The sequence below is a fragment of the Erithacus rubecula genome (assembly GCF_903797595.1).
Source record: "Erithacus rubecula genome assembly, chromosome: 12".
Lineage (NCBI taxonomy): Eukaryota > Metazoa > Chordata > Aves > Passeriformes > Muscicapidae > Erithacus > Erithacus rubecula.
The window spans coordinates 6,657,310-6,669,833 of NC_136664.1; the positions used below are offsets into that span (position 1 = coordinate 6,657,310).

The 12,524-nt window shown below is 44.0% G+C and overlaps 1 protein-coding gene across 1 annotated transcript in view; it reads left to right on the plus strand.

Moving 5' to 3' along the window:
- The window catches only part of EDC4 (enhancer of mRNA decapping 4), a 31,509-nt gene that overhangs the window by 1,147 nt on the left and 17,838 nt on the right, over nucleotides 1-12,524 (plus strand). The window contains exons 2-12 of the mRNA XM_079316356.1: nucleotides 2,977-3,133; nucleotides 3,909-4,020; nucleotides 4,646-4,745; nucleotides 6,231-6,420; nucleotides 7,427-7,574; nucleotides 8,072-8,176; nucleotides 8,617-8,726; nucleotides 9,241-9,324; nucleotides 9,850-9,945; nucleotides 10,947-11,049; nucleotides 11,531-11,711. Of these exons, the coding sequence (XP_079172482.1) occupies nucleotides 2,977-3,133; nucleotides 3,909-4,020; nucleotides 4,646-4,745; nucleotides 6,231-6,420; nucleotides 7,427-7,574; nucleotides 8,072-8,176; nucleotides 8,617-8,726; nucleotides 9,241-9,324; nucleotides 9,850-9,945; nucleotides 10,947-11,049; nucleotides 11,531-11,711 (1,386 nt within the window). The remainder of the gene's footprint in view (nucleotides 1-2,976; nucleotides 3,134-3,908; nucleotides 4,021-4,645; nucleotides 4,746-6,230; nucleotides 6,421-7,426; nucleotides 7,575-8,071; nucleotides 8,177-8,616; nucleotides 8,727-9,240; nucleotides 9,325-9,849; nucleotides 9,946-10,946; nucleotides 11,050-11,530; nucleotides 11,712-12,524) is intronic.

Consider the following 12,524-nt stretch of genomic DNA (forward strand, 5'->3'; position numbering starts at 1 on the left):
TCTAAATGTCCTGAGGGTCAGCAGGAATGTGCTACCTCCAGAACATGTGTGCTGCCTTTTGCTTGGCCAAAAGAGGTTGGGTGTGGGATTGTTGTGGAAGGCTGAAGAGGCACATGAGGTGTTGGGCCAAACCTGCAGGAAGGCAGCTTTATTAGCTTTACTACCCACAGAGAAAGTTCTTGTTAATTGGAATAGTTTCTCTGCTTTCTGGAGTGCTGGCACACTCCTGAATTCTAATTCTTAAAAGAAAAATGTGTTTTTTGTTTGTAGTGCAGCACTATCCTTGAAAGACTGAAAGCAAACTCACCACAGGGATGGGGAGCACTAGTTTCACAAGCACTTTCTGAACTGAAAGGATATGTTGTGGTTGAGAAATGGGTGGAGTGGTTGCTCAAGGTGACTACTTTCTTCTGAAGCAGCTTCTCCTGCTGGTTGAAGTCAAGAATTATTGACAGAGTATGGCTTATTTCTTTTTATTCTTCTTTCCTGTTCATCCTCTTTTTCCTTCACTGTTGACTCCAGTGCACAAGACATTTGAGAGGAAAGGAGCAAGTGGGCAGGAAGTTCACAGAAGGAACCTGTAGTGGTTCTCAGCAGAAATCACTGTCTGGTTAACAGCAAATAAACTTGAAGAGACTGACATAAGGGAAGAAGAGAGCACATGTTAGCTGAAAGTCTGAAATTCCTGTTAGGATGGCAGGGGAGAGGAATAGAGGAGCCTTCAAGTTTTGCAGTACCAGGTGCAGGTAGCTGTGAGCAGTGTTGTGTTCTTCTAGATCCTGTCCAGTCAGGTGACAAGAAACACCCCCTGCTCTAAAGAGTTTACAACTGTCATGACTCTTTTGAGATTCTGCTGCATTTGGTGATTGTGAAAATGTAATCCTCTACCCAGTCTGTCTCTCTTGACAGAATTTCTCCCAGTTTTGCCAAACTTCATCCAATGCTTCATGGCTGTTGCAGGCTGTCAGTGCCACTGTGCTGTGGAGGAGCATCCCTGCTCTTAGTGGGCAGGATCCTTCAATGCATGCAGAGATCTCTGCTGATAACCAGGCTCACCCTGCTGATGGTGTATCAGGGCATCTCCTGGTGCAGCTGATGGTGGGAGCAGGAGGAGTTCAGTGTCTCAGCTCTGACTGCTCCTGCTCTTTGAAAAGGTAATGAATACAAACACTCTTCTTTCCCTTTGAGGCCTGGATCTACTAGTCTGCCTTAACCTTTTTCTTTAGTTCATGTTCTTACTAAATAGAGCCTGTTCCCTTCTTTCATACCTCCAGGATTGTGCACAGGCAGCACCTGGGCTTGTCTGGCTTCCACTAAAACAGAATGAGCTATGCCCATTCCTGAGCTTGGGTGTGCTGTTGTTGGGCCCATCAGCCTCTGGGGAGTGTTTCCTCCTTCCTTTTTCTCATGGACCAAACATCACTATCCTGCTGTCTGTAAAAGGGCAGCAGTACTAACATGAGACTCTGCTGTGGCTGCAGAAAGGGCAAAGCACGTATCAGCTTTCTCTGGGAGACTGGATGCTTTTTCTCTAGGGAATATTTTCCTGCCTTTGGTCACAAAGGATAAAGTGCTGTCAGTGGAAGTAGCTGCAGCTGGACAAACACCCACCTAATGCTGTAGGAGTAAGGGGCACATCTTAATGTTGTGACAGCAAGCACAGCACCAATGTGAAGTGGTTACAGGATCACATTCCCTGGCCTGAATTTCCTTGTGCTATGTGAGTGCTGCTGCTTTGTCTTCATGCAGTGCAGGTACACTGAAATGAGTGCCCAAATTGTCCCTGCATTGGGGTACCCTGTCACATTTCTGTGTCCATAATGACTCTTCATGAACAGGCAAGTATAAAATATTCTTCTGGCAAATAAATAGTTGCAGTTGTGTTTTAGGCAGCAGCACTCACCTTGAATTGTTGAAGCCTGTTTGATAATGGAAAGCTTGTCTTACTTTGGAAGGATCTGCCTCTTGCCCACAGTTATGTTTAGTTTTGTTACATGTGCCAGTGACAGGGGAGCTTCTGGTCCTGGGAGCAGCCATTTTGCAAGAGCTCAGCAGCAGTTGTTACCTGGCAACAGTATACGAAATTTCGGGTTTCCAAACCAGTGAAAATTGCAAGCGAGAATTCGCCGAGGCAGGCGGCTTTTCCTGGTGTGCTGATGTGGGGGTGCAGATGGAGAGGCCTTGCTCTGCAGTGGGGGTTGTCAAATATTTGCCTTGCTAGTGAAGAAGAAGAGTCTCCTTCACTCCTTGTTACCTCTGTCTCCTCCTCAAGCCTTCAGAAGGCATGGAAGCCACCAAGCAGCTTCTGCTAGGCCAGATGTGCAAAGTCAGGGCACACACACTCTTCAAAGCACAGCTCTGAACAAATGGCTGCTTTACACAAAATTGGAGTTCTGTGAACTTCTATGTGGTTGTTCAACCAAGGGAAAAATATGGGAATCCCATAGCTACAGCTACAGAGTTTCCTAGCAAAATTAATTAAACACCTGGACTTTGAGGTCAAGTCTCATAGTCGGAAGTGGGTTTTGGAAAGTAACAAATGTATTGTTTCCAGCCAGCCCCAAATGTTGCAGCTGATCCCAGCACTGCTGGACTTCAGAGTCCTTCAGACTCTCTGCAGGCCTGAGGGTTAGAAGTGATCTGTCAAAAATCTTTTGGTCTGGCACTTGATTCAGTAAACCTGAATTACCAGCTTAGTTTTTCTGATCTAAGGCTTTTTTCTCCTTGAGCCTGGTAAGTTCCTTTAAACACATTCTTTGGAATTTGTGTGATCTGCTGGAATGGTTGGTGTGAGAAGAAGCTGTTTCACTCAGATGTGTGGAGGTGAGTTTCTCATCACATGGAAGGTTGTAGAATAGTTTTCCCAATCAGTTCAGTGTATTCTACCTGACAAAAAGCATCTGGAGTTGGTGTATTTCACACAGTGCTATTTCTTTAAAATGCATGTTGGGCACAGCTGGTTGTGTTTTTCCTCAGGTTCGGTGAATGAGAACCAGAGACCATCAAATTCCTATAACGGGGACCTGAACGGGCTGCTGGTGCCTGATCCCCTTGGGAGTGGAGATGGACCTGCCTTGGCCAAGCCAGTGCATCGCAGCATCTCTCTAGGAGCCCTCCAGGAAAAACAAGTCATGTAAGTTTTGTCAAAGAAATGCTGAGAGGGAATAGAAAACAGCTCAGACTCGATTCACTTGAGCGTGGACATGCATACTGGGAGTGTGACCATGGGTTTTATCTTCAGGTGGCAGTTGTGAGCCAGTGCTCTTGGTTAGAGCTTTTGTAGCTTTTGTGGGGCTGATGCATGGAGATTGCCACTCTTGCAGCTCAGGAACTGAAGAATATCTGCAGAGTTGTTCAGAGAAGGGCAACAGGACTGTACATGGTGAAAATTGCAGGTCAGCATGAATGTAAATCATGAGGGCTCTGGTTGAAACTTGTGGTTCCCCTGTAGATGTCTAACAGGACTCCTTCAGGGACCCAAGTCACCTGAGGTGCTGCAGAGCTCATGGAAGTCACTTTTGCTTGGGTTCTCTGGCCATGGTTTTGAAAGAGGATGTCATGAGCACCACAAGCAATGTGCACTGTTCTGTTGATGAGGGAGGTTCAGCTGGTTGGTTTTGGTCTCTTCACACCTTCCAGTGTTGGGGACTTGAGTCAAAGGTAGGTCTGTGCTCAAGTCAAATGAACTGGAGGTTTTTTAGGCTGAACAAAGCAGGTATTTGAGTCTCTCAAACCTGTGACACATAGGAAAGGGAGGTTCAGCTGAGAGGAGTTCCTGTCTTCAGTTGTTCAGCTCAAGCTCTTAGATGCTGTGTTGCTGTTAAATTATTAATTTAACATAAAGTGTTAAATATTCTGTTCCTGTGAGTGCTCTCTGATTTTTTCCCCCTCTTTGTTTTTTTTTAAAGCTGCCTTTCTGGTGACGACAGCTCCACATGCTTAGTGATATCAGCAAAAGATGTGGAGATAGTGGCCAGCAGTGATTCCAGCATCACCAGTAAGGCCAGAGGGAGTAACAAGGTAAGGAGCAAGAGAAAGCATGGTCTATCTCTTTTTTTGGTCACATCAGCTCATGCTTGAATATTTTTAAACAGAAATATATACCTCCTTTCTTGTGTCATAGGAGTTTGTAAAAGAGCTTAACAAGGAGAAAAAAGTTGGAGCAGTATCTTGTAACTGATTGTTTCTGCTATTCCAGAGTCTGGCCAGGTTACCCTTTAATTTTCAGAAGTCCATGATCTAAGCTGTAGTTCCTGAAAGTGTCCTTTCTCCACAAACAAAATTTTTCTGCTGATTGTTTTCTCCCTGGTCCCTGAAGGGAGGGTTTCCCTGGCTGTTTGGCTGGCATCAGTCCTGCTGAGGGCTCTGGCCAGCAGGTCAAGCTGCAAGAATCACTGTGCTGAAATTATAGCTGGTGCTGAGCAGAGAACTAAGCCATGCTCAGAGCAAATGCTGATGATTAGGAGAGAGACCTCTGGTCATGATCCACTCAGCCCATTTCCATTTGGTTCCTTAATTTTCCATGTTGTGTTTTTCCATTTTCCATTCCAGTTTGTTCCTTAGTGTGCAGTGAACTAAGAGACCACGAAGATGGAAAAGATAATTCCAGACATTTCTCATGTTTTGTTTTCTTTCTCCTGAACAGGTGAAAATACAGCCTGTTGCTAGATATGACTGGGAGCAGAAATACTATTATGGCAATCTGATAGCTGTTTCAAACTCTTACCTGGCTTATGCCATTAGAGGTGAGATACCTTCTTGTCTTGGATGTGATTTGTATTTTTTGCTTTGTGTATCACTAAGGAAGGCAGAGTTTACATCAGAACAATATAACTGGCACTGATTGAAACATACCTTGCAATACCCAGATGAGAGTGCTGTTGTAGAGAGAATATAAGCAACAGTGGAGAGAAGAGTTTGTTATGTGGGAGAGTTAGACAAAAAAAAAGAAGGACTCAGTGGAGATGTAGGAAAAGTTGAAGGAGTACATTGCTTTTACTGGAGAGCTGATGTTCAGATTCCTCCTCTAATTAAATATTTCTACAGCAAACAAGTTCCTCTGTATCTAAGCACAGAAAAAGTCCCATGGTAATTTGTGCAGATAAGTGTTTATGGTGGATTTGCTTGCATAAATTTAGAGTTGAGTTTAAGGCTAGATTTTGAGGATCCAAAGAGCAGAGCAGATGCAGTGTCTTGTGTAATAGAAAGAGGAAAGCAGAACAGTACAAGGAAAGATTGTTTCACAGCTAATGGGAAAGAAAGTGACAGGATGAGAGGAAACAGTCCCAAGTTGTGCTAGGGAAAGTTTAAATTAGATATTAGGAAAATTTTTTTCATGGAATGTGTTCTAAAACATTGGCATTGCCCTGCCCAGGGAAGTGGTGAAGTCACCATTCCTGGAAGTGTTCAAAAAACATGTGGATATGGCACTTGAGGACATGGTTTAGTGGCAAACATGAGGGTTGTGCTGGTTGGGCTTGATAGTCTTGAAGGTATTTTCCAACCTTAAGAGTTCTATGAAATGAACACTTGGTTATCTACAGTGTCTCTTTCTGCTCTCATAGAAGCACAGTGTGCCTTTGTTCTTAGTTCTTGCACCAGTTTATCTGGTCTTTTATGAAATCTACTACTCTACTCTTGTGTTGTTCCTAGCTGAGGTTATTGTAGAGTAGCTTAAGGATGTCTCACCCTTTTAAAAATATTTTGCAAGCTTGGGTGCAGTAACACTGGGAAGCTGAGTGGTTTGCTAGGGCTGGTGTGGGAATCAGGAAGTGGAAGCACCATGATTTCTGTAAGACTGCCTGCTTTGTAGTGAATGGTGTCTGTCTGAAAAAGGGAACCTGGAAACTTTGCTTTGTGTGCACATGTTCTAAAGCATCTTCTTTTCAGTCATACAAGCCAAAAAGCAGTGCTTTTTGTAGGTTGAATGTTCATGCCCTTTGCTTCCCCTTATGGAAATGTATGTGAACTATCTGCCTCTCAGTGACTCTTTTTCTCCAGTAACTGAAAGTGAAATTGCAAGTAAAATTGATTCACTGTCACTGGAGGCAAACCTTGGAAGTGTGGAGAGCTCAGGATGAAGGTTTAGGCCTGGCATATAATTGCAGCATCTTTAATGAGGATCACCCTGGGAATTATGAGAAGTTTATGGGAGTTGGGGGAGGTTTATGAGAATTATGCAGAGAAACCACAGACATAAAAGGTGACTTGTCCCTCTGTGTGTCTCACAGCTGCCAGCAATGGCTCTGCCATGGTGCGGGTGTTGAGTGTCAGCACTGCTGAGCGGACCTTGCTGAAGGGATTCACAGGAGGAGTGGCAGACCTGGCCTTTGCTCACCTCAACTCCAACCAGCTGGCCTGCCTGGACGAGGCTGGCAACCTTTTTGTCTGGCGCCTGGCCATGGATAAAGAAAAAATCCAGTATCTTGTCCAAATACAATGCAACCTCAACATTGCCATTTAATTTTGTAGCCTTTGCAGAATAGCAGCTTGCAGGGGGAGTATGGATAGTTATGCCCCTTCCAGAGTATCAAATCAGTCAACTTTTACCTGCATTCAGCACAATCATTGCTTGATATTGCATTGCTTGAAATTCTAGGAGCACCTCTGTGCTCCTGGTCCAGGCAATGTAGACAGTGAGAAGTGTCAGTCTGTACCAGCTGGCCTTGGGCATGGATAGTGTCACCTCAAGTGTGTGATCACCTCAAGTGTGTGACAGAGGTTTGTCTTGTCTGCTTCTAGCTCTTTTCCTCAGTTACTTCTCTGGGGAAGAGGATGTAATACTTCCAGTCCACTCACTGTCTTTCTTCCAAACCTGTCATCCTTTTGGTGGCCCTGAAATTTATTTTCAGTGTTCATTACCCTAAATATTTTCCTTTTAATTGCTAGGAGTGATTGCTCAGTGCTTCTGGGAAACGTGTGAGGTATGTCACCTCAGAGTGTAGCTTTTTAATTTTAATTGTGTACCATAATTTCAAAAGCAACTGGAGCAAAGGTGGTGGTAGTTGTTGAAAGCCCTGATTTGTAGTGGTGCACTCAAGCACTCAGCTGGTGGCAATGTGGAAGCTCTTGTGTCTTTCTCTGGTAGTGTTGGAATGCTAACAAATCATTTAATCATTAGCTGTCACATAAATTACACATTCAGATGTAGCTGTGTGCCCCTGTTGTGCTTATCCTGTCACTGCAGCCTGCAAGAGAAAATTGTGGGAACCTATGAACTTTTGCAAGCTGATTCTCTTCTTCAGTGAAGAAACTCTAGCTTGGCTGCTTTCTCAGCAGAATCCCTTTTCCTGCTTGCTTTTTGAATCAATCACCCAAAAAACCCTGAGGTTTAGCAGTATTAAAACAGCACACCAAGCCTGAACAAGTTATTGCTGGGCATTAGTAACAGAGGCAGAATGTTACATTGCTTAACCCTGGTGATCAGAGAGGAGATCTTGGTTCACATCAAGCGACCTGACAGCACCCCACTGAACACCTTCCGAAGAATCATCTGGTGCCCCTTCATCCCTGATGAGAACGAGGAGAATGGGGAGGAGGGCAGTCAGACCTTGGCATTGCTGCATGAGGACAGGGTAAGGAAACTCTGCTTTGGAAATGCTGTCCTGATTTATCATTGGAAGGAGAGAATTTAATGGAGGAAAGAGCTGAGTTTATAATGGAGTTGTAAAGGCTCCTGTCTATCCTATGTTGGGAATCCTTCTGTTAGATGTTGGATTCCTCTCTTCTCAGGAGGGATCATTCTCTGAGCCTCAGGAGGGTGGAAAGGGAACTTCTGCTCACCATCAAATACCAAGGATGACTTTAAAACACAGGCATCACTTGTGTGTTAAGGCTGAGCCAGTACTTGAGGGAGGGGCTTGGTGGGCAGCAGCCACAAATGCCAAGGGCAGTTTATGTATAGTGCCAGGAAAGCATCTAATGGCCAGATTGGGTGGTAATGGGAAGGTTTATATCACACACTTGCCATTGGGCTGGTGTATCAGGCCATAAGATAAGGATCTAGGAAGTTCTCTGGGTCAAACCAGTGGTTATAAAAGTAAACCTGTGTGCCTACATGTTTGTTTTCCAGGCAGAAGTGTGGGATTTGGACATCATCCGAACCAACAACAGCTCCTGGCCAGTGGAAGTGCCTGATATCAAAGAAGGTTTCATTGTGGTGAAAGGACACAGCACGGTACAAACCTGGGGGTTTTCTGGTTTCTTTGGGTTATAGTGTCTCAGGAGCTGCAGTTCTTAGGACAGTTGGCTGTAAAAAAAACCAGCTGTGAGGCAATTAAAATTGTGAAAAGCCAGAAGATCCCAAACCAAAATAAGCTCTATTCATAACATGAATAACAGTAAGAGCAGTGGCAACAGAATCCATTGTACTTGAATTTTTTGTGTGGAAAAGGTGATGGTTTATTATTACCAAGAAGGAGGGTGCCTGTCAATTGTTCTGTGAAGGGCTAGAAGGCTGAATGTTAGAAGCTACCAGTTTCTGTTAGAAATCACTCTGGCCTTCTCTACTATCAGATTGTTAGTCAAATTCTTGCTTGAAGGTAGAGCTTTTTCTCCTTGTAAAATAAGAAAAGCTGTAAAATTACTCTTCTGTGTCTCTTTTCCCTCTCTGTGTAGTGCCTGAGTGAGGGAGCACTTTCTCCAGATGGAACAGTGTTGGCCACAGCAAGCCATGATGGTTTTGTAAAATTCTGGCAGATCTATATTGAGGGACAAGATGAGCCAAGGTAACTGGAGAATTGGAAAATGAAGGATCTTGGAATAGAGAGCAGCATTTTCTGGGGGAGAATTTCCTTGATACAGAATCATCTGTGATGATCATTCTCAGGACATTATAATGATACAGCATAAGTGTTTGTAATTTGTTGCTGAAAATTGCATCACTGAATATCATAGGCTTATGGCAAAAACAGAGAGCTGTATCTGGAAACAGGAGTTCTGTGCTTGGCACAAGCTGTAGTTAAACTCTTGCACTGTCCATGTAAATGCAGGAAGCTGCTCTGAGCTGTTCTTCTCAATGTTGACTTCTTTTTGCATTGTATTTTTGCTAAGACACCAGACTAAATGGCAACATAGGATTTTATTTATTTATTAATAACAGTATTTGTGTGATCTCCTTATTTTATATAAGACTTGTAAAGAGCTACAAGCTTCTGAACAAGGAGTTGTGTGTTCACTGTCAGCATCCTCCTCATTTTCCCCTCCTTTCACACTTGGATGTTTTCTCTGATTTATTCCCAGGTGTCTTCATGAATGGAAACCCCATGATGGTAGACCTCTTTCCTGCCTGCTCTTTTGTGACAACCATAAAAAGCAAGACCCAGAGTAAGTCCCCAATCCTGTGCTTGAAGTATTAAAAGTTCAGTATTGTTTTCTAACTCTACCTTGCCTGAAAGTTCCTTGTAACTGAATCATACTTAAATTTAGCTCTGTAGTAGGAAAAGTCCTGTCATCTTTATAGTCAGTTTTCTGGTGATGGAGAAATAAATAGGACTCTGAAGCACAACCTAAAGTGACCTTAATCATAGTGCCAATTCCATGAAAGTAATGAGAACTCTAAATTGAAGAGTCCACTCAGGTTCATGGTATGGTCAGTCTTAAATGGCCTGTTAGTGCTCCAAATTTCGACTGACATTGCTGAAAGTACAGCTTTTATTGTTATTATTGGTTCTTCAGTCAGTTGTGGCCTTAGGATTTCTGGTGTAGTGGTTTCTAGTCTGCATAGAGCAGAATTTTTCTGGGAAGTTTAGACCACAGTTGGGCAAAATCAGCCACGGGCAGCTTGTGAGGAGCTTTTCTGGGAAGGACCAGATCTTGTTTTAAAAGAATTTGTATCTGCTGTGCCCACAGAGTTCCCTTCTGGAGGTTTCTCATCACAGGAGCTGATCAGAACAGAGAACTGAAGATGTGGTGCACAGTGTCTTGGACCTGTTTGCAGACTGTTCGGTACGTGTTGGTGGACACCCCTCAGGGGTGGGATTTGGGGGTACTGAATTTGCAAAGGTGATCCCTGATGTCCAATGGTTTCTACTCCAGCCCAAATGTGAGCCTACTCCTTTGCCATTCCAGCCTGTCTTTGGAAGCTTTCAGCTATGGCAGACTGTCAGGTCAAGCTTTGGCAAGGCCAGGGAAGTTTATACTTTTATTATTTATCTTACCAAGATCTGTTGTCTTTGCCTTGTTCTCTAAAGCATAGACATAGCTGTAGCATGAGGAGAGGTTGCACAGCAAAACTGTACACCTTGAATGTTTTTTTCTATAAAAATTTTAGATATTCAATGACCAATCTAGGATATTTTCCTATTGATGCTTTTTCTGTTTGAATTATGAGAAGCTACTATGCTGATAGAGCTTAAGAAATTATCCAAGACTAAAATGTTGAGCCCTGTAGGTCCAGAAATTCAAACTGTGCTTTGGTCCATCTGTTGACTCAACTTAGGTTCCCTGATTTTGTTTTTCTGATGGTGGATCATGGCTTCTCACCACACACATGCTTAAGGCCACTTTGGATTTTCCCTCTTTAAGTGAGATTATGACATAGAGGCAAGTGCTGTTTTTTCCACCTCATACTATAGAAGGTCCAAAACTTGTGGAATGGTTATTTTATTTGGTGGATTTTTGGTTTTAAATCTGTAGTAGCATTGACTCTTGTAATCCTATGGGTGTGGAACATGTTGAGTAATGACAAAGTGTCACCTTTCATTTCAGTGTTCAGAATCCATAACTTGATCCTATTGTGCCATCTCCCAGCTGCTTCCTTAGCTGATGTCAGCACTGATTTCAGCAAAGGTGTTTGTGTTCTAGTGGGTGGTTGCACTGTAATAGGGTTGTAAACTCCTCAAGGTTCTGTGGGTGTTTTGGTAATTAGTGCAGTTTCATAACAATCATGCTGGTTGGGCTGATCTACCTTGCTGTCTGTACCCCCTCCCTCTTATTTGTATATGTAGCTTTTCTCCTGACATCTTCAGCTCCATGACTATTCTTCCCAGCCTGAAAGTCTGCCTGGACCTCTCTGCTGAATATCTGATACTGAGTGATGTGCAGAGAAAGGTAAGTAGTTCATTTTATTGCTGCCTGTGGGAAATGGTGGCTGAAGCAGAATTGGCCTTGTGTGTGACTGGTTCTGCTTCCTAAGTCTGACATTTGCATGTTAGTAGATAAAAATGCAGAAATTGACTCAGCAATTTCACTGTTAGATGAAAAAAGGTAGCAATTCATTTGAGTAATCCTGAGGAGCCTTAAGGATTGTTTCTCACCCTTTGCAAAGCTCTCATTTGGAGACACTTGGAGATTCTACCTGGCACAGCAGGATTGAGTTCTTGATCAACATTGACTCACCTAAGAATGTGCTGCTTGTGCTTCCCTTGAATGTTCCATTTCAAATTTCAAGATCCAGGTTTTATTCATCACATTATTTCTCTTGTTCCAAATCTGTTTTGGAACAGATCTGTTTTGGATGCTCAGCTCTGTAATCCTCACATGTGTATAATCTGCTCTGAAAGCTCTGATTTACCATTTCTGATTCTTCCAGGTCTTGTATGTGATGGAGTTGATGCAGAACCAAGAGGAGGGCAAGGCTTACTTCAGCTCCATCTCTGAGTTCCTCCTTACCCACCCCGTGCTGAGCTTTGGCATCCAGGCCGTGAGCCGCTGCCGGCTGAGGCACACCGAGGTGCTCCCAGCAGAAGAGGAAAATGACACCTTGAGTGTAGGTAGGTGACTAAATTTGGCTGTGTCATCAGGATTTCTTTCTTGGCTGGTTCTTCTGAAAGGCTGGTCACTTCTCCCAAATAATAAGATGAGGAAACAGCCTCAGGTTGCATCCAATGAGGTTTAGATTGGGTGTTAGGAAAAATTTCTTCACCGGGCTGAAGCTGGGCTGTCAAGCACTGGAACACAGGACTCAAGGTGTGGCCTGGTCACTGCCCTGGTCCTGCTGGTCACAGTTGCTGAAACAGGCCAGGATGCCAATGGCCTTCTTGGCCACCTGGGCACATGCTATCTCATTTTAAGCTACTCTCAACCAGCACCCACAGGCCCTTTTCCACTGGGCAGGGCAGCTTTGCAGCCACTCTGCTCAGCCTGTGGTTCTGCAGGGGGTTGTCTTGACTCAAACACAGGATCTGGCACTTGGCCTTGTTGAACCTCTCACAACTGGCCTCAGCCCATCAATCCAGCCTGTCTAGACCCCTCTGTATGCCCTTCCTCCCTTCCAGCAGATCAGCCAACTGCCTAACAAGGTGCACAACATCCTCAGCCAGTCAGGAGAGAGGATTGTCTTACTCTGCTCTGCAGTGGTGTGGCCTTGAGTGCCATGTGCCATTTTGGACACACCACAATGTAAAAGACACTAAACTAAGAGATTGTCCAAAGGAGGGCCATAAGGATGGTGAAGGGGAAGCTGTATGGAGAGTGGCTGAGTCACTTGGCATGTTCAGCCTGGAGTAGAGAAGATTGAGGGAAGACCTCATTGCAGCATCCTCATGAGGGGCAGGAACTGATCTTTTCAATCTCATGACCTGTGA